This window comes from Rhinolophus ferrumequinum, chromosome 5 (assembly GCF_004115265.2).
Source record: "Rhinolophus ferrumequinum isolate MPI-CBG mRhiFer1 chromosome 5, mRhiFer1_v1.p, whole genome shotgun sequence".
Lineage (NCBI taxonomy): Eukaryota > Metazoa > Chordata > Mammalia > Chiroptera > Rhinolophidae > Rhinolophus > Rhinolophus ferrumequinum.
The window spans coordinates 310,593-337,350 of record NC_046288.1 but is presented as its reverse complement, the minus strand read 5'-3'; the positions used below and the strand labels follow the sequence as shown (position 1 = coordinate 337,350).

Genomic DNA, 26,758 nt, shown 5'->3' with positions numbered 1-26,758 from the left:
GTGTTCTCTGTATTTTTCAACCCATTGCCATCATGTAAGATGTCTCTTTGAAATGTCTTTGGACACAAATTTAAAAGTACAGATGCTAAACAAAAGTCACATTTAAAAAATCAAGTTAATTATCGCTTATGCAAATTAGAACAACTATGTCTGTGGTTCAGGAGCGATTAAACCTAATGGCTTATTCTTATGGTTAACAAGTCAGGACTTGTTGATAATATCTTAGTTTGCAGTGAGTGAGCTTTTAGGAAAAAGCACTTCCTTCTCTTGGTCTTTGTTTACCTGTGAGCAAACGTAAGAAAAATATTTCTAAAATTTAAGCTATCATTTTTTATAACCCAAGTTTAAAGTTTTGAATCCCTGAGGAGGGGGGAAATCAGAAAAGCACCCCTAATGCTCCGTTTACAGCAATGAGAAGGATGTGCAGTTTGAGGGGGTCTGTTTACAACGTGGGGCTTAGTATTTATACCTCTGCTTATTGTAAGAAGCAACTTAAAATATGCACACTAACTACTGCAAATGTTGGCATTTTCACTAGACCATAATTTTCTGATTGGGGGAAATCTGATCAAATGTATGTTAAAATTAATTTCTAAGGTATTTTTTTCTTAGATGGTCACTTACCAATCTATGTGAACAAACCACTGACACAGTCACCTACTTGTCAGAATGTCCAACCAATATTTTCATCCCATTTTGTTTGCAGAGATGTAAAAATGAAAACCTTTCTGAAAATTGTCATCTTTTCCAAAAAAGGGTAGAAACACTCATCTAAGATGTGTTGTGTGATCACCCAGAGACGGGTCTGGAAATGTTGCCGGGGTGATGTCACATGGTCGGGGGACAGCACAGATGGAAATGTGGTGCCTTTCCTATGACTAGGAGAGGCAGCAAAAGATGCTGGTTTATTTTGCAGTGAAATTGTGTGTTGACAACAAATGATCAAATATTTGGGCATACGAGGTCGGACAATTAAGTTCTCAAACTCATCCTCGAAAAAGTGCTACATACCTCATTGTTGAATATCACCATGGTCACCTTCGAAGTATTCCCCTTGGGAAGCTATGCACCAACGCCAGCGCCTAGTCCACCCTTCAAAGCAATTTGGAACTCTTTTTCTGGAATGGCCATCAGAGCTGTCATCGTATTACCCTTGATCTCCTGAATGTCATCAAAATGTCTTCCTTTCAATATTTCCTTTATCTTCGGGTAAAGAAAGAAGTCACTGGGGACCAGATCAGGTGAATAGGGAGGGTGTTCCCATACAGTTATTTGTTTACTGGCTAAAAACTCCCTCACAGACAGTGCTGTGTGAGCTGGTGCATTGTTGTGATGCAAGAGCCATGAATTGTTGGCGAAAAGTTCAAGTTGTTTTCGTCTTTTTCATGCAGCCTTTTCAGCACTTCCAAATAGTAAATTTGGTTAACTGTTTGTCTATTTGGTACAAATTCATAATGAATAATCCCCCTTATAACAAAAAATAAAGGTTTGCAACATAAGTTCGTGAACTTAATTATCATACCTCGTATATCTGGATGAATATACCTCTCTTGGGTCAAAATTTGCCCCCAGTTTAGCTTGTGCAAGTCACAGAAATCCTCACAATGGGGCAGTTTGGGACCTGGAAGTGGAAGACACAAGAGGCTGACTTAAGTAACATAGGGTCTAGCTCTTTTCTGCAAAGCTGGGGCAAGTCCCCATTTTTATGCATATCTGACAATGGACTTATTCAAATTGCATAAAGAATTCTAACAACTCAATAAGAAGAAGATAACTCAATTTAAAATTTACAAAATAGCTGAATAGGCACTTCAACAAAGGTACAGGATGGCAAATAAGTACATGAAAAGATGCTCAGCACTACCAGTCATCAGGGAAATGCAAACAAAAACCTCACGAGACACGACCACACACCTAAAAGAATGGCTAAAATTCAAGACTGACAGTACTAAGTGTCAACAAGAATGTGGAGGAACCAGAACCCTCATACACTGCCGATGAAAATGCAAGATGATACGACCACCCTGGAAAACAGTTTGCCAATGTCTTACAAAGTTAAACAGGCACTTACCATATGACCCAGCACCTCCACTCACAGATGTCTGCCCAAGAGAAACAAAAACATATGCACACACAAAGACCTGTATGTGAATAGATATAACAACATAATTCATAATAGCCCAAATATGGAAACAATCAAAATGTCCCTCATTAGGTGAATGGGTAAACAACCAAAGTATATCCATACAATGAAATACTACCCAGCAACAAGAACCACTGGAACATGCAGCAGCAAGGATGAATCTCAAAAACACTGTGCTAAGTGAAAGAAGCCCCATTTATATTTTTGAGGCTTAGTCGTGATTCTCTAACTATCTTCATTAGGTTTGATTTGTAATAAATCAACCCTCCATGTTCAAGCACCATTTCATTTTAGCTCTAATAATCGTCCAATTAAATTCACAACAGATTATTAACCAGAACTTAAGTAATTATTAATCAATCAGTTAATAACACCTACCATTAATAATGAAATCAAACCCACCAAGATGGCTTACCTGTATTTTCATATTCATTGAAATCCTGAAAGAAATGTTGTCCTATTATAAAAAGAATCATTCAATAGTGACCATTTAGATAAGGATCCTGGCAGCTTATAGGCACTAAAGCTGCCACAAGCTATTTCTTAAGAATAAGATCATCAGAATTTTCTGATGTACTTCTTATAGGGTATAGCCAATGATTTCTATGTAAATTTAGACAGGTTTTGAAGAAATCATTGCAGATGGTGTAGATTAATGCAACACATATAAGTATAATTTAGACAGAGATCCCAAAGTTAGTTCATTGATCCAATTTAGAAAATGGATAATCTGAAGGAAAAAAAAAACCCTTCTAATTAAATAACTTACACAGGGTGCAGGGAAATGAGCATGTGTTTGGTGCCAGACAGAACTGGGTTTGAAGCCTCGCCACAGGTACATCAGAATACTGCTGCTGTTTCTATCAGGAGTGGAATTCTGCCACAGCCAGGCTATGGGTGTGAGAGACGTGGCTGTCTAAAGTATTCCTCCCTGGATTTTAGTCCCATTCCTGTGCACTGGCCCAACTCAGCAGCTTTGAGGTCCTCAGCCTCGTGTTCTCAGTGCAGGCAGCATTTCTCCTCAGGTCCTCAGTGCCACATGGACGGACCCTGTATTTACGGCGGGACCTGCTGCTCCTCAGAGAGGCTGCTGGCAGGACTGGGCCACCCTTGAGAGTGGTTTGAGAGTGGTTTGGTTTTCCTGTGGGGTGGCCAGATGCAGAGGCCACACTGGTACCTGCAGGTATGAATGTGCTGGGGCAGCTACCTCTGCGCCTTTGGTTGTGTGTTTTGTTGGGACCTGTGTGATTGTGTATAAGCTCAGAGTGCGTCCTAAGATCCCTGACAGGGTAAAGCTGAATAATTCAGGACATTTCAGGGTTCTGTCTGTATCTACAAAAATAAAACTTTGTTAAAATATAAGCTCTCGGGCAATGTCTTCAGACTATATGACTCAGATGTGTGTCTTCTGAATGCAGAATTTGGATTGTTGGTAAACAAAGATGTACAGTAATTAAATGGGAAGACTTGGCTTCTGTCTCCCCTGGTCAAGCCTTTTCTGTAAAAGCCTTTTCTGCAAGTAAAATCACATAAAAATCTGCCACTGCACGTTTTAAAACACTAACATGGTTTCCTTTGCTTTAAACAAAGTCTTGAGTGATCTGGCTCCACCATCATCTTGCCCTTCTTTCTCCACCCTCCCTGTGGTATGGACCTCCTGAACGTCCACCAATATCCATCCTCCCCTCTGGGATGGTACTTTTAGCACAGTGCATGGCTGCCAGGCACAGAATACGTATCTCAGCCTCCCCTGAATTTCGGTGTCACCATATGACTTAAGTTCTCACAAATGGGAAGTGACAAGTGATGCATGCTACCTGTGTTTCTTGCCCTCCATAGAGGGATGATGCATCCCCTGGGTTTCATCCCAGTTCCTGAAGGCCAGGAGATGGAAACCACTGGGGGCATCTTTGGCTAGCACGTTGAAGGTGGCAGAGCCATGCTACCAGTCTGGGACCACTTTCACTGTTACATAAGAGAAAACAAAACTTCTAGCTTGTTTAAATCACTAAATTTGGGGGTCTTTATGTGAAAACAGTTTATCCTGTTTTCACTCAACTTAATATGCTCATGGGACATGGCTTGGCAAGCATTAGCTACTATTGTGGGAAGAAAAACAGGCTCTTGGGTGGGGGGCAGCTACAGGCCAGGATGTCCAAGTGGAGAGCAGAGCGGGGCTGGGTGTCTGTCACCACCTCTGCTGGCACGTCCATGCTCTGCACAAACTGCAGATCCCGTGAGGTAGCCACACTGCTCTTCCTCTGCCTGGAATGCACTCCAAATCCACACACACACTTTGTGCTGCTCACATCCATCTTTTCAGGTTTCAGATTCATTCTTGTTCCTACCTGTATCAGTGCTCTCCTAAGACTTGCACGTCTTCTTGTTTGTCTCAGTAGACTGTAAGATTCCTGAGGGCGGAAGCCACGCCTGTCTCATTCACTTCTGCTTTCCCAGGCACAGTTCATGCCACAGAGCAGAATATAGTAAATATTTATTGAATGAAGCAATGAACTTCTCCCCATTTTTAGTCTTGCCCCATAACCACAATATCCTATATTCAAAACACTCTGCAAATGTGAAGACAAAATACAAAGTATTTGAGAAGGGAAACATATTGACATTATTTTTCTTCTACATAGCCACACGAGCCCCCGCACTTGCATTGTTTATTTTAATTTGTGAACAATACAGAAAGGTGCTGATTGGCTCTCACACATTTGATTTTCAACTCCACATATGGCCTGCTACTTGAGAAGTTTAAATTTTCTCTTCGATTTTTTTTTTTTTTTTTCAGTTTGTACCCTGGAAAAGTAAGGTGATAAATACAGGCAATCATTGCAAAGTATGACTATTGCCGGGCGCTAATGTTTTCAAATTGCTGATGATTTTTAGGGACACCACAAACTGGCCGCACTGTCAGAAGCATTTGGCAGTCAAAACTGGCAGCAGGAAATCAGACTGTAAATTTAGAAAGCATTGCACCATATTCAGGAATGCACCTCAAAGTTACCTCCAAACATGTCATGGTCATGTAGCTGGGGTTCGGAGTAGATTTAACTACCCTTTATTATGTATTTTGTGGTACATGAAGAACTTCAAAAAGCACGGCTGGGCAAGGGAGAAAGCCAGTCTGTTGCACGAAGGTAAAAATTTCATCACAGATTCCACCTGCCACTGCCAAGTTGGGAAAGCCATTTTGCACTGATGCTTTCTTCTTATACCCTTCGACTTCACTGAAATAATTTTTTAAATTATTTCTCTTATTCCTTTAATGCTCATTAGGGCAATTTTCTCAGCAACTGCTTATGTCAGAGTAAATTGATAGGCTAAAAAAGAAACATTTAGTTTTAATACACAGGAACTTTAACATATCAGAGAATAAGGTTTGCATTGTGAATGGACGCTTTTGAAAGGCAATATTAAGTCCTCTTGCCTGATGTGTTAAGCCATAAAGCTTGAGGGGAAAAATAGCATTACTGGTTACCTATACTCTGGTAATTCACGAAATATGCTAACAGATAGTTGATGGGCTCCTTTACTGGGATAGTCACAAAAGGAGCACACTGGTCTTTATATAGATTTCCACGTAGATTCTTAACAAAGTTCTATGCCAAAGCAATGAAAAATAAATAGGTGTGTGTGTTTATGAATCATAACAAAAGAAGCAAACTTTGTTATGGTTAGGGAAACTGCCAAAGGGACAGGGACAAGACACAGAGCAGCTGTTCCTCAGAATTCCAGTCTGTGAATACAAGTAAGCTGTTAGGAATATTAAACCAGAGAGTCATTGTGCCCAGACAAAAGAGTGACTGATACGTTTTATTGTGTACCAGAGAAAAATAATTCAAACACATTTAAAAAGTATAATAGTGTGAGTTGAAATGAGTGAAAGGATCCAAGGAGTAATTTTGATATCATCTCAGCCTCATTTACTGCTAGACCTGAAATATGAGCAGCATCCTACCTTCAAAGTAGCGTTTATTAATTTAGCTCTATGCTAGCTCCCAAGGATATAAAGATGAAAGCAAGAGGGTTAGCCTTCAGGAGAAGCCCTAAATGTGCTTGACTGCAAAGTTCAGTATGGCGCAGGAACAGTGGTGCACCATTGGTGGAGATGGGCATCCAGAAGGGTCAGCCATAGGTGGGTCCTGGTCCCCACAGACTGTACATGGCATACAGGGCAACCACAGGTTCCCATGGGAGGGTTTGCAAAAACAAAAAAACCACAGGGAGGGTTTGCAAAAACAAAGAGGCCCCGTTCAGTGGAACCATTGCAAATGGAGGCAGTTGACTAGAACAGATTTCAGTATTAGGCATGAGCACGATGGCCCAAGGGCGACAGGGGGTGAGGGTATTGTGGGGGAAGCAACCATGCCTCAGAGAATGCTTGTTATGGTATCCAGGGACCAGGCCAGACCAACTTCCTCTCTGTGCACACTTAGGCCAAGGGAGGCAGTGTGCATGATAAGTGAGAGCATGGATCTAGAACTTGCATTCAAATCCTGGCTTTCCCAAGCTCTGTAACTTTGGGCAAGAGCCTTACTCTTTCTATGCTGCAGTTTCCTCATCTGTAACACTTAAATATTAATAATAATATTTAACTCTGGATTTGCTGAGAGTATTTAATGAATTAGTATATACAAGGAACTTTGAATTGTGCCTGATACATTGTGAGCACTAATTGTTGAAATGTCAACTATTATTATTATCTTCTTGCTTCTCAAGCTATACCCACCCTCCCCACCTTTCCTGGATCTGGAAAGGGGAAAGGCGGTGGGAGGAATGTCACTTCTGGTGGAAGCTGGGTGATAATGAACTGAGAAAACTTTGCCTGAGCTTTAGCTTACATCCTCCCTAGAGACTCCTGCCCCCACACCTCTTCTCTGATTCTGGGGATGTAACAAACAGGGAACTGGGTACCCATCCATCTCTGTCTCCTGAGTTCCCCACCATGAGGGATAGGGAAGGCTGTTCTCCTGGGTCACTGGCTGCCACATGCCTCACTCCTCACCCTGTGCACATTTGAAGGCTGGATTGTGTCTTCCTCACAGTGCCTTTCACATCACATGGCAGGTGATCAACAACCTCCTGCCTCCTTACCTGACCAAGCAAAGGAAACAAAGACCTGCCCGCCTGTTTATCATATTGAAAAAGATGTAATAGAGGGGGAAAAAATGATTTAAAAGGAAACTCTTGCCAGAAATGTAAGATATGCACTGAAGAAAGCTATATTAACAGAAAATAAGTATTGACACAAATAAGCTACGAGTATGTTAGTACCTCAGATCTAAATTGATTTTAAAGTAAGATCAATAGTTAAACATTAAAATGTTTCATCAGGAATTCTGGGTTGCTCCTGGATCAGGCTTAGGGATATGATCCAGTCTAGTTCTCTCAGGAGGAAGCTGAGACAGACAGGTTGGAGCGACACATAAACAGTCTTCTACATGTATCATTTTAGGGTGACCCAAAAGACCTTCCTAAGCAGAACTATTTCACTTCTGCTGCCTAAAATGTATTACTTTGGCATACAACTTGACATTTCAAAAAGCAGAGATTTGGCTTAAATTTACCTTCTCTAAAATTTGTAAATGCAATTTTAAAATCTGGGGAAAAAAGCAAGGTTATCACTCATTTAAAACTCAGTAGGAATGTGTTTAAACTGGGTTCTTCCAAATGTCTATGTCCAGCTGAGACTGTCAGAACCGAGGGCATGGGAGTTTTTAGGACTGTGGTGTAGATAGTGGTTTAGGGCAATTGTTGGAAGAGCAAATGTGGGTTGAGCAGATCTGTGTGGGGTGAGAGCAATAAGCAGGCTAATATCACGAGTGGAGGAGTCAACAGCAACGGGAAGTGCTCTGTAATGAGAAGAAATTCCAGGAATAAGGGAGGAGACCAAAGACTGGGTTTCCCCAAAAATAAGACCTAGCGGGACAATCAGCTCTAAAGCATCTTTTGGAGCAAAAATTAATACAAGACCCGGTCTTATTTTACTATAATACAAGACTGGGTCTTATAATATAATATAGTATAATATAATACTGAGTATAATATAATATTATAATATTATATAGTATAATATAATACTGGGTATAATATAATATAATATAACATAATATAATATAATACCGGGTCTTATATTAATTTTTGCTCCAAAAGATGCATTAGAGCTGATTGTCCAGCTAGATCTTATTTTTGGGGAAACACGGGATTAGCCCTCCTTTTCTTATGAAGATGAGCAATGTTTTGTGTATCATGGAATTGGAGAAGGTACCTTGAGGCCAAATGGGGAACAAGAAGGAACAGGCAGAGTTTGGGGACCCTGTGCCCTACTTTCTCTTCAGATGTTCCATTTTATCTTACAGTGTATGTTTATGTGTATATAAATTTCATAGAAATGTTAAAGTTTTCTTTGGGGTGAAGGGGAGAGGAAAAGAGTTCCACTATAGGAAGAACTTAAAAAAAAAAAAATTGCTGGCCTAGATACCATTTTGAGGGCCGGCCCTGCTGTCCCGAACAGCTAACTCAGCATAAATCGTGCGAGATGAGCTCTGAAATGAATGTGGTCTTTGCCAGAAGAGGAAGAATCATTCTGTTCTAAAATTCATTCAGTTTCACTAAAATTTAAAGTTCTTATATAGATGGTATTAAGAAGTATCATTTTATACGATTTTAGCAAAAAAGAAAAATCTAAAATTTATATTTAGTTATTAAAAACTTTTCGAGGGTTATCAGGTGTTTTTTTGTTTTTTTTCAGAGTTGGTAAACATTACTTTGTGAAATTTTACAGTAATATTTTTTAGGTTCCAATTTAAAAGATCTTGGATGTTAGACATAAGTTTTTAAAAGAGAAATTAAGAAAGCACAGTCAAATTTGACTTATTCCTTCCAACAGATTACATGAGAGAAGGAAAACATTTCCCAAATGGGTAGCAAATGACGAGACAGACTTTTAAGGTACACTTGATACCAATCGGGTGCAATGAAAGGAAGGGCAGGAGAGGCCTTGAGAATGAGGTTAAGTCAACTGAAGTTGAAGAAAAGTAATTATTGGGCCAAAAGAATCTTTCACTTAGGTTATTTCCCAAGAAATTAGTCATTTATTTTCGTCTTATGAGCTTAGTTCCAATTTAGTAGGAGCAGGAAAAGCTATTTCTTTGACGTTGAAGAAGAAAAATTGTATCTCTTCTCTCCAGCCTCGTGCTTTATTTTTTCCATATTAATCTGCTTTTGAAAGCTGAAAAGAAATCAAAATGAAATTGGGAAAGTAGCTTAACTAAAGGTTGTGTGTTTTTTTTTTCCCTTTTCAATTCGTTGGCTTCATTTCTTCTGGATATCTTTCATTTTCACCCCCAAAGGGATGAATTTGATATCCAATAAGGTATTTTAAATATAACATGTCTTTGGTTTTGAATTCCTTCTAATAATGTGCCAATTTTGGGAGGTAAATATAAATGCAAACAATAAAACATTAAGAATTTTGACTGATTCTAATATTGAGGATACTGTGGAAATTATTATTCATCTTAATATATCCATATTTAGATAATTTTTCTTAGCTTGATCAGATTTAAGTTTTACAGTTTTACATCAGACTTTATAACTTCTTAGCACTTTCAAGAGCAAAGTTGCAAACCAAAACAAAATCCTTCCATGGACAACTTCTTTATATAATTAAGGTAATTGCTTTCTAGTAAACAGTACATACCTCTTATTGTTTTAAAATAGTTCTATGTTAAATGATCAATTAACCTATGTCTGAGTAAGTAAGGATATTACTCACGTGAACTTGCTTTCAATATTAAAAAGAAAATTGAGATTATAGGCAGAAAATACCTCAACTTCCTGTCCCACACCTGAAAACTTATCTGTGGGTACAGTCAGAGCAAATATCTTCTCTCTGGTCTCTGAGTATTTTTTCTCCTGGCTATTCCCACCCTCTGTACTCATGATCCCATTTTGTGTCCTCCAGAAGCTGGAAATTCTGACATTGGCTATCTCCTCTAACTTCTGCATATTCCATTTTAATCTCTCTTTTCCTACTTGCTCATTTCCTAATGCCCTATCAGTTGATCACATCTACTGTGGGATACACCATATCAGAGGAGTAGCATTCTCTGAAGATTCTCATTGCCCCAACTGCCCTTGGCTCTTCAGCCCATTACCGTGTTTTCCGAAAATAAGACTTAGCCGGACAATCAGCTCTAATGCGTCTTTTGGAGCAAAAATTAATATAAAACCTGGTCTTATTTTACTATAAGACTGGGTATAATATAATATAACATAATATAATATAATATATACCAGGTCTTATATTAATTTTTGCTCCAGAAGATGCATTAGAGCTGATTGTTTGGCTAAGTCTTACTTTCGGGGAAACATGGTACCATTGGCTTTTTTCTTTTTTTTCTTTTTGTAATTAAAGTTTATTGGAGTGACATAGGTTAGTAAAGTTACATAGGTTTCAGGTATACAATCCTGTAATACATCTTCTATATATCACACTGTGTGTTCACCACCCAGAGTCAGTTCTCCTTCCATCACCATATATTTGATCCCATTTACCCTCATCTACCACCCCCCTCTCTCTTTACCCTTTGGGAACCACTAAACTATTGTCTCTGTCTATGAGTTTTTGTTTCTTTATTTGTTTGTCTTGTTCCTTTGTTGTTTTCAGTTTTATATCCCACATATCAGTGAAGTCATATGGTTCTCAACTTTTTCTGTGTGACTTATTTCACTTAGTATAATAATCTCAAGATCCATCCATGTTATCACAAATGGCACTATTCCATCTTTTCTTATGGCAGAATAATATTTCATTGTCTATATATACCACATCTTCTTTATTCAATCATCTATTGAAGGACACTGGTTGTTTCCATGTCTTGGCCACCAGATTGGTGCAGCCGCTATGGAAGTCAGTGTGGAGGTTCCTCAAAAAATTAAGAATAGAATTACCATATGACCCAGCAATCCCTCTCCTGGGTACCTACCAAAAAGTCTGAAAACGTTTATCCATAAAGATATATGTGCTCAGATGCCCATTGCAACTATATTTACCATTGGCTTTTAAATTAAAAAATTCACAAATCACTTTCATCAGTAATCTCTGGGATTTCCAAATGTCCAAATCCAAGGGGCTCTTTTCAGTCCTCACATTGCTTAATCTCTCCAAGGCATATTATAATGTTGACCTCACCTTAAAATGTCCTTAAAATGTCGCCCATCCTTTGTTTCTGTGATTCCACAGTCTCCTGTTCCTCTTCCTACCTCTTTGATGATTCATTTCCTGTGCAGGCCTTACTTCTTTCTGGCCAATCTATTTGTTATAACTTTTTAAGTAACATAAGTAATGTATGTTCTCTGGAAAAAAAAAGTAAAAGCTAAAGATGAACAGAAGGGGAAAGTATCAACTGGAGCCTGCTGAAGAAAACCCCCACGAACCCTTTCGGGGAACTAGAATTTTATACCTGGGGCACCAGGAAGCCATTGAAATATTGTGAGCAGGGCAGTCAGTTGGCCCCATTTGCCTTTCAGAAGTTACTCTCTTTTAAAAATAGATGGGATCAGGAATAGAGGATGAGTTAGGCAGCAGTTCAGAAAGAGATAATGGTGGCTTCAACTAAGGTCATAAGTACTGGAGATGGAGAGAAATGGATGGATACAAGAGATATTGGGGAGGTAAAAATAATAGGACTTTTGACTTTTTGAATGTGAAGAGTGAGGAAGAAGGTAGAGAGAGGACACCTAAATGTCTAGGTTGGACGACTGGATTTTAGGATCATAGAAGGAATCTGTGGAGGAAAATGAGAGTTCATTTGGGACATACTCTCTTTGAACATTTTGGAGGTTGCAACGTGGAGATGTGATATATATCTATATCTTGAGGGTCTTGTTCATGAAATAAGGAGAATGGATGACATTTCTCTTTGAGGGTGTATAGAGAAAAGAAAAAAGTGAGAGGGCTGAAGGACATGCCATGATATCCTGAGCCATACCATGATGGGCAAAGAAAGAGGATTCCACAAAAGACACAGAGTATTAAAGGGAAAATATCCGAACAAATCAGGAAAGTGTTATTTTAAAGAAGTCGAGAGAAGAGATTATTTTAAGCACAAGAGCATAACCAATGGAATAGAGTTACTGAAAAGTAAGACAAGAACCAAAAGTGTCCACTGGATTCATACCAAAGCAATTCCTGATAACCTTGCAAAAGAGGTAAGAAAGTGGAGGCAACAATTGGAGGCCACTCTTTGATAAAGTTTGGCTGAGAAGAGAAAGCAGAGATGATATCTGGCAGGGAAGGTAAAAGAGATTTAGGTGGTTTTTCCTTTTGTCTGTTTTGTTTCTGTTCTAAAACAGCTGACTTAAGCATGTTTAAATGCTAACTGGCAAAAGCAGGCAGAGAGTGATGGCAGTGAATATACCGGAAGGTGTGGGGATAATGACAAAGTGAGCATCCAGAGGAGATGGGAAGGCAGGTGAGTACATAGCTTAAGGCAAGGAGCTGAGTTTAGCCTGGAGGAGAGACACCTCTTGTATAAGACAGATGGAAAGGAGGAAAGGATGAGTACACTTGCAATGGAAATCCATGAGTGCGATGACAGGGAGCTGGGCAAATTCCCTTGCTGTGATTTCTATTTTCCCTATCAAGTAGGGGAAAAGCACATGCTGAGAGTGAGAGAACTGAAGAGGTGGGTTAAGTAATTTGAGAAGAGTAGCAAAGGTTTTAAATAGCTGCTGTGGAGAATTAAAGTTGATGAGAGAGAGACACCTACGTGGATTGCCAGGGGGAACTGAGAGCCAGTTGAGGTGACAGATCACGAACGTGTGTGCCTTTGCATCCATCAGTTTTTGAGCATAATCCAGAAGGCTGGTTGAGGTCCAGTATTTCAATTTGTAATATTGGTATGATAGAAGAATGGTAGCGAGAAGAGAGCTAAACCCAGTGATGGAAAAGCAGTGGACATGGTAGTCCATAGAGTATAGGTCCAGAGCAGGGAGGCTGTAAAGATAGTTAAGTACCTCCTGTGTTCTTGATCTCATTCTGTTTCAGAAACTGGAATTTCTCTTTCTTTCTTTCTTTTTTTTTTAATTGGGCTATAATTGATATATAACACTGTATTGGTTTCAGGTGTAGAACCTAATGATTGGATGTTTATATATTGTGAAATGATCACCACAATAAGTCTAGTTAACATCCTGGAATTTCTGATAGAGGGCAATTAGAGGCAGAGACGGAACAGTTGCTCGTATTAATGAGGTCCAGGTGTAACCATGAGAATGGCTGACTAGCGACTGTGGAATAGAGGTAAAGACCAACTGAATTGAGGAGGACAAGTTCTGAGGCTAGAGGAGAGGTTATTGTTTGGGTCAAACTGTTTTTTGTATTTTATTTTGATAGTAGGTGTCATTTTAAGTCACATTTTTATTCACATTAATATATATATATATATATATATATATATATATATATTCAGTAGTTCAGATGTTAGCTAGGGCTGCCATTCCTCTTATGATGTAGGAAATATTGGCAGAAACCCTGCTCTGCTTTCCGTGCCCTAGGCAAAGTCTAATTAGGGGGGAATTCTGTATCTATATGTCATCACAGTCATCTCCAGCTTCTGATCATTTGTGTCGGGTTATATACTGTCTCGCTTTTGTAAGCATGTTTTCCCTGTCTTGTACGGAGCTAGACTTGGAACCCTACCCTTTTTGCTTGCCCTCCCCACTAACTTCTACCCCCAGGAAAACAACAATCAAACCAAATCAAAACAAGAACATTCTTATAAGGTCATTGTGTGAACAAAAATGAAAGGTTTGGAGTACTAGAAGGGAATATACGTTGCAGCAATGCCAACAACTTTCAAGTCAAATATTACATATGTCAGTTCTTTAAAAGTCCCATGATGGTTCTGACCTAGACTTTCATTTTCCCAGCAGATCACTTAGCTGTCTTTTCTCTTTTCTGCCTTTTCTCCTTAAAAAGAAGGAAAGATTCTCCTAAATTCCCAATCTGAGGTGATTTAACTTTCTCCAGGCTGTACCTTCAACGTCAGCTCCAGATTTTTCTGTGTATCAAAAACTTGGCCTAATCATTACATTCAGGCAAGAAATGATAGTGGCTCAATTCACAGCACTGGAGGTCATGAGAAGAGGTCAGATTCTGGGCGCATTTTGAAGGGAGAGCCAACAGGTTTTTTTCATGGCTTGGATGAGGGCTGTGAGAGAAAGAGAGAAGTGAAGGATACAGCAAAGGTCTGGGCCTGACAACTGGAGAGACGAGTTGACCTTAGCTGAGATGGGAAACCTATGGAAAAGCAGGTTTTACATGGGAGAGCCAGGAGTTCAGCTTTGTCCATGTGAAATCTGAGGTGCATTTTCAATCCCACTGGAGATGTCAAGCAGGCAGTGCAATTATCCGAGTTCAGGTCAGAGCTGGACACTTGTCTTTTGGAGGAATCACAAGGAAGTCTGCCTCACCCTACTCTGCTTTCTAAATGTGTATAGTGCGCCCTTACTCAACATTGTGGATAGTTCTGCGACTTTAAGCAAAATGATGAATGATGAACCCAATTTTGCCATAGGCGAAGTGATATAAACAAGAGTTGAGTTCCTATGGCATCTCATCAACGTTATAACAAAATGATGTTATTCGAAGACTTCCTGGATTTGGTCTTGTCTTGACCACATATGAATGAAGCTCCTGACTATGCTATTTCCTAGATCATTTTACTCCACAGAAATGTTCTTTGACATGCTACCAGGTTTCCCCGAAAATAAGACCTAGCCGGACCATCAACTGTAATGTGTCTTTTGGAGCAAAAATTAATATAAGACCCGGTCTTACTTTAATATGAGACCTGGTCTTATATAATATCATATATATTATATTATATAATGTAATATAATATAATATATATTATATGTATATTATATTATATAATACTGGGTCTAATATAATATAATATAATACTGGGTCTTATATTAATTTTTGCTCCAAAAGACGCATTAGAGCTGATGGTCCAGTTAGGTCTTATTTTGGGGGAAACATAGTACTGAGAACCAGAGGAGAGCCATAGTGAAATCCAAAGCAGAAAACACAAAGCTATCTGTTCTTTCTACTCCATTTCTATAGGACCGGCTGTACTCAGTCCCCATGATAGCGTGCCAGAGGCACTGACCGCTGTGAGCCCGGCCTCTCAGGGCTCACTCAGTTCTCCAGAAGCGCCTCTTGGAACCTATCACAGAAGCAGAACTTGACAGGGACTCAGAGACAGTCCTGCTGAGCTTCCCCTGAGGGCCTCTGGTCATTCCTTATACAGAGGTACTTACCCACCTGACTCCCAGCCTCCACTGGGCAGAAGCCACTTGACTTCTTCATGAGAGGGTCAATCACGCCAGCCAATACTGGTCACATTTTGGCACTTGTCACTCGTTGCTAGCATCAGGTTGAGTGTACAGTGCCTCAAGTGTGTTTTATTTACTGGATTAATAATGGCTAACAACAAGAAAGCAGTCACAGTGGGCCAGGCCTTGTTCTGAGAATTTTACAAATATAATAGGTTAAAAGGCAACTTGAAGACATTCCAAATGATACCATGAGCTTCTGCCCAGGGCACAAGGAGACTTTCTGCTTCCGTTTCCTCTAATGTAGAGTCCAGAGCAGAGTCCCATAATTTCGTGATCCAGCCAGTAATCAAATCATTCTCCACTTATAGGATTCTTTAGAAGAAGGTTGTCAGGGCTCTCTTCATTTCTATGTATTCTATTTTCTGCCACTCATACTAGACCCAGCACTCCAGTCTGTGTGTGTCTGTGTATCTCTGTGGGTCTGAGTGTCTGGTTGGACACAAAAGCTCTCTAGTGGAAGGCTCGTGGAAAGACAACAGGGAAGAAAGACCAGAGGTTACACTTACATGTGAGCAAACATCTGCACAGAAAGGGTACTGGATGGAACAAGTAGAACCCCCTTCCAAGCGCTGTGGACATGGACCTGGGATCATGCAAACGTGGCAGTTACTCCTGTCAGCAGGAGGCAGACAGACACCACTCCAAGGCAAACCCCTTAATTCACTGATCAAACAATCAAAGGTTTTGCCCCAACCAGCAAATGTAAAATGTGTTCTGAGGCCTAAGGCTCTGGTGAGCTGTCATGTGAAATGAATTACCAAGGCTCAAAGTCAGGATGTGATAAAAGCCTCTGTGGAGTCCCCATTGCCACAGCAGCAGAGCCCAGTCGTCGTGGACAGCCTGGCAGCCACCGTTTAGGACAGAGACAGTCCAAGTGCATTCCCTGGTACTGGGCTGTGTGTTCGTGCTCCAGCCATACCGCAAGGCCTTGTAAACGGGAAAATAGCAAACGGGTTCACAGTTCAAATCAGCTCCCGAGAATGAAAGATCTTTCTGGAAAAACCCACTGAGCTCGCTGTGCACACAGGTATTTTCAGCGCTCATCCGGCTCTACTTATAACTCATATTTCCAGTCTGCGTTCACCCAAACAATGTTGAGTCAAACCACAAGAAAATCTGTTATCACTCAAATTGGTACATATTTTTCATACAACTGAAATATTACATCAAACCATGAACTGTTAGATATAAAAGTAAAAATTGAATGCAGACAGCGATCCCCACGCTACCTTGGTCTCACCTTCCAGGGGACGTCAATCACGGGTCACAGCTGTGTACTGAGACATGCGCCTTGAGATCAAAGCCTTTGACACTGGAGGAAGTATTCATGTCAGCCCATTCCACAAACCACGCTTTTGCCCCTCCCTTGTCCTCATTCTAGCCAACCTTGTAAAAAGTTATGTGTTTGAATGATGTTTTAAAGTGCCCTATGCAATTAAGTTTTAAAGCAAGGGGGCTAGTGTTCCTTCAGTGTATATATGAAACTCCCAATAAATTTAAAGTCCTTGGGTGCGCTTGGGGGAGGGGGAGGATTTAAAAAAGGAAAGTTTTTTCAAGGAACAAACACTTCAAAAAGGTAAACCTGAGGTGTTTTTCCCCCTTATAATATGAAAAACATTTTTATAGTTGGAAAAAGTCTATGGATCAAAAAATATATATACCAAAACATGTGTACTGATTACATAATCACTTGTATGCAGTTTGCATCTCACTTTCCTAAGAAAAGTAGTGCTTTTAAGTAATTATCACAAAGTATTTTACAAACCGCTTTCACTTTGCCCCGTGTGTTAGTGATTTGAAAACATATGCTGCTCTTTCCTTTCTCTTAGTTGCCCAGCAAATTCAGAATTCTGCACTAAATTTCTGCTAAGTGGATATTTATACTCATTTTAAAGCATTCCTCTGATAGCTCCAGTTTGCTTGTGAAGCTCTGAGGAGAAACAAAATCATATATTCTTTAGCCTAATTGTAAACAAAGACACATACTATATAGCTCATGTTATAGAGATAGCAGTTTGGGAAAGTAGCACGTTCTTATTCAATTTGTAAAGCAGCATTACCTACATAGCCTGGGGGTGTATAACAAAGCAATAAGTAACATTCATTGACAGCAAAATTAAATTCAGGAAAAACAATACATTCAAAGAGTCCCATCACCAAAGAGGATCCTGGAAGTACCTCTCAAATATCAAGCCATTCAGACACTGAGCACACAAAAACTTGTACACTTCCAACTCTGTACCCTTGGGTGAGAATGTTTCTGGCTAAGGAAAATGGGCAGAGTGCGATAAATTAACCAGTAAAGAATATATCCCAGTAACTGGCACATAGTAAGCTTGGTAGCTAATAAAATCATTTCACGTTGTGCAAACATTAGGTAACCTGTGGGCCTGGTGCCAATGAGTCACTTGAGGTGCTTTTAAGGAAGCAGCTCCCACTGCCCACCTCAATTCTGTGCCCTACTTTTCTCCTTTTATCTAGGTCTTTTAAATGTCCACCTGGCCTATACATTAGGCCCTTAAAATACTGGACTGCTGGGCTTCACTGGTCAAGCTTTTAGGCTGTAAACACTCACTAACCGCCATATGAGAGAGAGAATGAAGCCTTGTGGTCATGCAAGAAACGTAGGCAAAATTAATTTCCCAAAGAGTAGTAGTAGTCCTCTTAATGCATTCAGGACTAGAAGTTAGGGAATAGAAAAAGTCATTTACAGAGTAGAATCATAAAAAGGGTCCTGCATGGGTTAAACATTGTATTCTAACATCAAGCATATAAATGCACAGTAAATGTTCCCATCAGCAACCTTGACCTAGGTGACTCCTGGAATCTCCAATATGCCACAGGCTGTCTGTGAAACATTGAGATGCCAACAGCATGCCAAATGCATGACTAGTATATATTTCACATTTATGTAACATAAAATTATGTCACTGGCATCAAGGGTTTGGGAATAAATGCAACTGACTCTTGTAAAGCTAGTGAGGGGACCACAGAACAACAACCAGGTCTGAGGGAGTCTGGGCAAAATGCAGGGTCAGGTTTGGCAGACATCAGACCAAGGGACTACTTTCCAAGGAAGTTATGCAAGGAGTCAGTGGCAACAGCTGATGCCAAGTGAAGCCTGGGTCATTGGTACCCATCGGGGTCAACCAGAGATGAGATGGGGTTTGGAACAAGTGCTAACACAGGCTAGACTGACCTCAGGACCAAAATTCCTACTTCCTCATTCCTCCCAAACTAACCAGGCCTGGAGTCCAGGGAATAAATGCCAGAACCAGACTTCAAAACTGGCGAAATAATCACCATGGTAATGAACACAATTTATAGAGCACTTACTTTGTACTGAGTACTGGATTTATGTGACTCAAATGTATAACCTGTATGAAAAGCTACATCATGGTCCAGCCATAACATGGAAATGTAGTCAGAGACACAAAAAGCCTGGCGACCAAGTAGCAATTAAAAATAATTTTAATCCTAGGTTTCTCTCTTGAAAATGGAGAGCAAAATCATGCACCGTCAAACTTCTTTAAAATCCTCCACCAACAGGAGGGAAGGTTTTTATAGAGAAGACCCAGAAGCACAGCCTGGGAATTGTGTGATTGCAATAGTAGCTTAAGTGGCTTCCCTATTTGGGAAAGCCTAGCTGGCTGTTGGTGATTGGTTGCTCTGAGGTTTCATTTTCTCAGATTCATGTGCATTGACTCTAGTTTAGGTTTTGGTTTGCTTATGTAGCCTAATAAGGCATTAGAGCCACCTCATCTAATGGCCTTTGCCTTGTTTAATTATATTAATGATGCAAAACGCACAAGGCATGAGCTCCCCCAAATGGGCCTGTTTCCCTTATTCAGAAGAGGATATTTATTTTTCTTGAATCTCAGAAGACTGATTATCTCATTCCTTTTTCTTTCTCTGGAATTTTGCCCCTAGTTGATGAACTTCACAATTTATTTTAGGAAATTACTCTGGATGCAGTACAAATGATTAATTACAGTGGGGCAAGAGAGGGTACAAGGACAGTGGGAAGCTTTTGTAGGCTTTAAAGGGGTGGTAAGTGACTGGCAATAGAGAAAAGTGAATGACTTTGGTAAGTATAGACAGTTGAATCACAAGAATATTATAATCCTTTGGATGGAATGCAGGGGAGCTGAGGGTGGGAGTGAGTGAGAGGAAGGAAGATATCTGGCTAGAGCAAGTAAGTGACTGTATCTATTACTGATATGGGAGAATACTGAGAGATCAGGTTTATAGAGAAAATATTTAAAATTTCACTTGTAAAATATTAAGATTGAGATAGCTGTGAAACTTCCAAGTGGAGATGTCTAAGAAGCACTGGCTAGGAAGTGCTCCACTGAAAAGAAAGTTCTTTTTTCTTTTTAGTTTCAGGTGTACAAAGCAATGTAATAGTTAGACGTTTACACCCCTCACAAAGTGATGGCCCCCTCCTCCAATCTATTGCCCCTCTGACATCACATATAGCTGTTACAATTCCATTGACTCTATTCCCTATATTCCCCATGCTGTTCTGAGGTGGAGATATAAATTTAGAAGATGGTTCCACCTGAATGATGCTTGAAATCAGGTAGTGAAAGAAACCATCTAGGGAGAGAGAACAGCATGAAGACAGAAAAGAAATTTGTTCTAAGGAATGCTAACAGTTTATGGTGGGGAGAAGAAAGCCATCAATGAATTGTGGGAAGATGAGGACAAATGGATATGGGGAATACCAGGAGAGTATGGTGTAAGAAGCAGAGACAATTTCAGAAAGGAGAAAGTAGTAATTATATCAAACGCTGTTAAGAGGCCAAATAAGAGGAAGACTCAAAATTGTCTGTTGTTCTTTGCCACATGGAAGTTATTGGTGACCTTCGAAAGGGTTGTTTCAGTGGAAAGCCGAAGGCAGAAGTCAACCTAGAGTGACTTGAATGGAATTTAAGAATGGATATAGTGAGTCCAGACAACTCTTTAAAGAAATTTGACTATGAAGGGAAGAAAATGAGTCAAAGTGGTGTTTTGTTTTTTTGTTTGTTTGTTTTTTGTGGGGGGGGATTTTTAAGATATGAAGATGTGCTTTTAAATGACGATGGAAAGGAAATTAGTAGAAGGGAGAGATTAAAGATAAAGTAGGAAGAGAGGGAGTATGTAGTGGTAAAATATACTAAGGAGAAGGAGAAAAGAGGGAGAATACAAGTGATGTGGTGGACCTTGGATAGGAGAGAGAGCTCATTACAACCGGAAGGAAGGAGAAAAATTTGTGCTAAGGCGCAAGTAGGTTTGTAGATTTGGTTAGAATAGTTCTTGTTTGGTGGCTCCTATCAAGTTTATAAAGGAGCCCTTAAGGTTGTCTGCTGAGAATGGGGGCTGTACGGAAGAGTTGGAGATTGAAGAAGAATGTAAAAGATTTGAATGAGCCCTGAAACGAGTAAGGAAGTGACCTAATTACAGAGAGACATATTTAGATTGCTGAGTAGTGATGACAATCAGTCGCGATTGGATCTCTAGTGGAGTCATTCACCTTGTACACATATTACCTCCAGGGGGCTCAGTTATTGGGGAGGGCACGGGGAAGACAGAGTTGGTTATGGTTATAGTGGATAGGAGTCACAGGAGGTTTAAGAAACTGATAAAGAATGATTGAAAAGATATACTGTGGAATCTAAGCTGGTTATGGAAGAAGTGAAGACAGGAGATGGTTGAAGAAAAAAATATGTAAGCAGTGGAATAGAGGTCATAATGAGAACAAATAAGTTCAACAGCCAAATCATAGGAGAAGACACTGTGGTTAGAGTGTTTGAAGGTTGGACCATTGAGAGGGATGAAAAATAAGGACCAGGGTGAAGACATTGACCATGAGGAGGTCAAGGAACTGAGAGGCCAGACATCCTTTCACATCCCAATTTGATTGAGGTTTTCTCATATACAAATTTCTAAATGTTTTATATTTTCCTTTCTTATTTAAATTATTGATCTACCTGGAATTGATGTTTATGTATGAGATTACCATTTTTATTTTCTTCTATTTGGATAACCAGCTGTCCTTGAGCCATTTGTTGAATAGTGTAGTCCCTAAGTATTCTTTGAATCCATTTATTCCATGCCATTTCTGGTTCCTGCTTTCTTCAGTTCTTCTCACCACTAGCCTGAAGCATTACAGCACTTTTCAGTCTCTTCTCCCCCACAGTCCATATTCTATAAGTTGCCATAAAAGTTATCTTTCTAAAATGTAAATACAACCATGTCTCTCTGCTGATTAAAGTGATTAAATAACTTCTCTTTATTACCTACAGAATAAAAGCCAAACTCCTAATTCTGACACATTTAAGCTGTTTCATAGTATTTCCCTTTTAGTATTTCTTTGCTTATTAAGTCATCCTCATTTTCTGACATTATCCACATTTTTTTTCTAAAATGCTACTACCAGGGGTGCCAAAAAAATGTATACACGTGACTGGTATTCATCTTTTGTTATCAGTATATATTGAGTATCACAATTTTAATACAGTTGTTTCCTTTCTTAAAATGTGTATACATTTTTTAGGCACCCTCTGTATATATATATATAATACATGATTCGAAGTAAATTTTTAAATCTTTATCAGGAATACTAATTAGAATCATAACTGATAGATTTTTTACAGTTCTAATTCAGTTATTTGAAATTTATTGGACATCTACTATGTATTAGGCACTATATGGTACTATAAGTTTCAGAGTTTACAATCTAAAGGGCAGAAAGCATTAATCCAAATATCCGTGAAAAAGGAAGAATTTAAGAATTTAGCAACAGACATCTGAGTAAATGACTACGAGAGTTCTGGTGAGAGAGAAATGGCATTGTGTTTGATGGAAGTCAGTGAAGGCTTCACAGAAAAGTCAGCTGGGTCATGGAAGATGGTTACAATTTAGAAACTCAGAGGAGGGGATGGAAGGGCATTTTAGGTAGAGGCGTGGTGTCAGTCAAGGCAAGAGAAGTGGAGAAGTATGACCTTGGAGTATGAGGATGGAGCAGGAGAAAGACGAATGGCTAGAAAGGTAAACTGAGGCCAGAGCACAGAAAAATCTTTTAAGAATCCGTTAATAGGCTGGGCTCTAGTTAGTTAGCATTGGGAGTCAATAGCAGTCTATCAACGGACTGATATAACTAGGTGGTGACATGATCAGCTGGATTGGAATGCAGAGAAATTCAATCTAAGAGGATGCACTTCTAGTCTAGGTATAGTATGTTGTTGGCTTGTCCTAGGAGGTGGAAAAGCCAGAATGAATGCACGAGAAATTTCAAAGCAGAATCCATCACAGTTAGATGACCAAAGAAAGAAGAGAGAAACATGTCTAGCTCAACTCCAGAAAACAAAAACGTGGGAATTGTATGAGAAACGCCTGCATCTGATTAAATACGACTTATATTTGTATTTTCCCAAACGGAATTTCTTGCATTTTTTTTCAGTGACTTTTAAAAATATTTAATATCTACAATTATTTTGATAGCTTAACTTTACGTCTTTAGAGTAACAGTTTTATTCTTATTTTCCTTCTCCTCCTCCTTTACCTGTGACAGCTTCTACTGGATATGGTTGGGTCCCCTGATCAGGATCTCCAGGAAGCTGCAGCTGGTTGTATATCCAACATCCGCAGGCTGGCTCTTGCTACAGAAAAGGCACGATACCCTTGAAATTTGAACAGACATTACAAGCTACCAAATTTTACATGACACAGAACATGTCACTCCCATAGCTGGGAAACCAAAATTAAGAAACTGTTACTAGCAAATCCTCTACAGACAAATGTCTGAATGAAAACACACAAATGAAAAATGCGAAGGATGCTGTTCATCCAAAAATTGCATGGATATTTTTGTTCTATTTAATGTTTTAGGGATATGCCACATAGTGAAATGCAAAGCCGATAAATCTGTAATAATTTTCCAGGAATTTGAGAATATATGTATACGGTACATATGTATATTTCAGTGATGCTTTTATATATGTGATGGTTTTAATAAAAGATAGGGACTTCCCAGTGTGCAGTTTTATATTGAATGAATGTCTTTAGAATTCCCTTTCTGTTAAACCTATCTAACGGTCCTGTCATTATGGTTTTGTCTGTTTGATCACTTGCAACCCACGGGAGAGTTCTGAGGAGATGTGCTGATTTCACAAACTGTTAGAATTTAGAGTTAAGCAGCTGGACTTGAGAGATCATCCCAAGGTCATTCCAACTTTCTCCTAAATACTATCAAACATCTGAGAAGATAATGCATAACTGTCACTGAACCAGATCATGCAGATCACAAAAACATAAGCAATGTGCAAGTTTTTTTACTTTTGGACTTACAAAGCATAAACAATGATATGTTTTATTTCCCTCACAGGATTCACCAACACTTTTATTGACAGAATGAACTTATGCTGATGTCAGGATAATATTACTTCACATAAAATTGCTTTGAATTTCTGAACTTGTTTTCAGCACACAAAGTACTTTTTAAAAAGTGGCTACAAAGGATTAATAGCATTTTATCAGGTTATAGAAACATTAGAAGCCACTTAAAAGAATCACATATGTAACCTCGGTGTGCTGAAATGTTTGGGAACTAACTGTCCAAGCATCTAATACTAGCCTGGAAAATAGCTTTGTATGCATCAGCTCCGTAAACCCACCATCTCGGTTAATGCTTTAAAGAGCAGGCAAGGAGATTTTTATGGAAAAATATTAAGTACTGTGTATGTTTGTCATAATTTGGAGAAGATCATAAACTTAATTGAATTAAGTGTAAATAATTTGTGTGAAATGAAAAGCTTGTACAGGATGAAATTACCAGTGATAGATTCTGTAATAAAAAGATAAGGCATTTCTGAGAATTTTAAGGTTTTGTAAAACACCAATTCATCTTCATTGCTTTTCAAAGGAGGTTATAAAAGAGAATAATAGGGACAAGGAAATGATATTAATGTTAAGAATTGAATTTAAATAATAGTGTAACTCCTGTAATTTTCAACAGTAGATATTTCTAATATTAAAGTAACATTAAAAATGCATCTAGAAACCATGGATTCTGACAGCTATAGAAAATGAATAAGTATATTATTGTTATATTATTATTAAAGGAAGCTTTCACCATTGTCTTAAGATTTTAAAATATTCTTGGAATTAGTGGATCCAGGGAGTGAAGGGACACAACTAGCAAAAACCAGCAGTGGTACAAAAGAACTGGATGAATGGTGGGGAAAGAAGATTGTTCCTTTATGAAGTGCTTGATAAAAGAAAGCTTGGGGTTTCCATTTGTATGACTAATAAATGCATAAAATAAAAGCAACAGTGCCAATTGAAAAAAAAAAAAAACATAAGCCTTTGGAAACAAGTAAGGGGAATTAACATGAAAATTGTTTTGCGTATTTCTTAAGAAAAATTCTTTTTAATTTTTAAATGTTAGAAATGTAGTACCTTTAGAGTAAACAAATGAGAAGCTGAATTTACCGGTCAATTTTTTGCTTTTTTTTTTGTAAAATGACGTAACAGAAAACTCTGATCTCACTAGAAACATGTCAAAGGCAGTGAAAGCACCATAGCTATCAGAGAACAAAGGTATGGCTGATCACACCATTTCTTTGCTACTGCATGCTGTGAAAGCATTCACTTTTTTTCATTAGTTTTTGCGTAAGATTTTTGTGTGTGTTATATTGATTTTCTGCTATTCAAAGCTAGCAACATTAATCCTTTATCAGTTTTCAATGACAGGGTTCATTTTAAGGTTTTATTCTTCACCAGGACATCCTGGGAATCCAATATACTCTCTATGATAGCTGGCTGTTTCAGTTTGAAAGGAGTTTAAAGTGGGAGGAATTTTAAATGTATATTCTTTGATCTTCCATTCTCTTTAGTTTACAAGGTTTCCTTTTAGAAATCCTTGCCAGGATCATTCTGCCATTCCTAGTCAATATTTTTTTGCTACTCTCAGGCTGACTTGAGCTAAAAATGACTTGTTTCTTTTTTAAAAAGTTTGCTAGGTTCTGAAAGTGAATGGAAAGTTAGATTTCTTAAGGGATAGCATTGCAAATCCTGTTATTTTGATAGATTTTGGTGTTACCACTCTGCATCTCTAAGGCATTTGCATGGATTTGAGACACGATGATCAAAAATATTTGGAAAATTTATTTTCACTTAGGAAAATAAGAATCTCAGTTGTTGACAAACAGATAACCAAGAGCCCTGAGTAAATACTTTCTTTTCCTTTGCCTAATGGGATTAGGTTAAAAAGATAATTTTGCAGTGGAAATAATTAAAGATGTTTAATATCTTTCAATGGAAGACATGGAATTCAGTGAAAACAATAAGGAAACCCACTTATTTAAGAGCCTCACTTCCTCAAATGCATTAAATGCACCCCAAACCCTATGTTCATCTTGTACATGTAGAAAGAGAAATTGCTTTCTTCAATGCAAATGGAGTAGAAAGGGAACCACACTTTATATAATGCTACTAAATGCAGGTATTACACGAGGTGTGATCAAACAATATGGTGAATGTTTAAAAAAATATATTACAGGGCCGGCCCGATGGCTCAGGCTGTTAGAGCTCCGTGCGCCTAACTCCAAAGGCTGCCGGTTCGATTCCCACATGGGCCAGTGGGCTCTCAACCACAAGGTTGCCAGCTCAATTCCTCAAGTCCCGCAAGGGACTTAGCCCCTTGCAACTAAGTTTGAACACAGCACCTTGAGCTGAGCTGCCGCTGAGCTCCTGCTGAGCTCCCGGATGGCTCAGTTGGTTGGATCGCATCCTCTCAACCACAAGGTTTTCAGTTTGACTCCCTCCAAGGGATGGTGGGCTGCGCCTCCTGCAACTAAAAATGGCAACTGGACCTGGAGCTGAGCTGCGACCTCCACAACGAAGACTGAAAGGACAACAACTTGACTTGGAAAAAAGTCCTGGAAGTACACACTGTTCCCCAATAAAGTCCTATTCCCCTTCCCCAATAAAATCTTTATATATATATATATAACAGTAAAAGATAACATTGCCATTAATCCCCTCAAAATACTTCCTCTCAATTTGAACACATTTATCCCATTGTTCTTGCTACTTTCTGAAGCAGTTCTGAAAGTCCTCTTTTGTGTCTCTAGTTGCACTGTCATGGCTGCCTTGATGTCTTGAATCATTTTGACTTTGGGGACGAGTCAGAAATTGCATAGTGACAGATCC

The 26,758-nt window shown here is 39.1% G+C and overlaps 1 protein-coding gene across 3 annotated transcripts in view; it reads left to right on the top strand.

The window, feature by feature from the left end:
- Nucleotides 1–26,089, top strand: part of ODAD2 (outer dynein arm docking complex subunit 2) — a 160,707-nt gene extending 134,618 nt beyond the window's left edge. For all 3 annotated transcript variants that reach the window (XM_033105410.1, XM_033105408.1, XM_033105411.1), the window contains one exon: nucleotides 23,118–26,089. In XM_033105410.1, the coding sequence (XP_032961301.1) occupies nucleotides 23,118–23,231 (114 nt within the window). In that variant the 3' untranslated portion in view covers nucleotides 23,232–26,089. The remainder of the gene's footprint in view (nucleotides 1–23,117) is intronic.
- The last annotated feature ends 669 nt before the right edge of the window (nucleotides 26,090–26,758 follow it).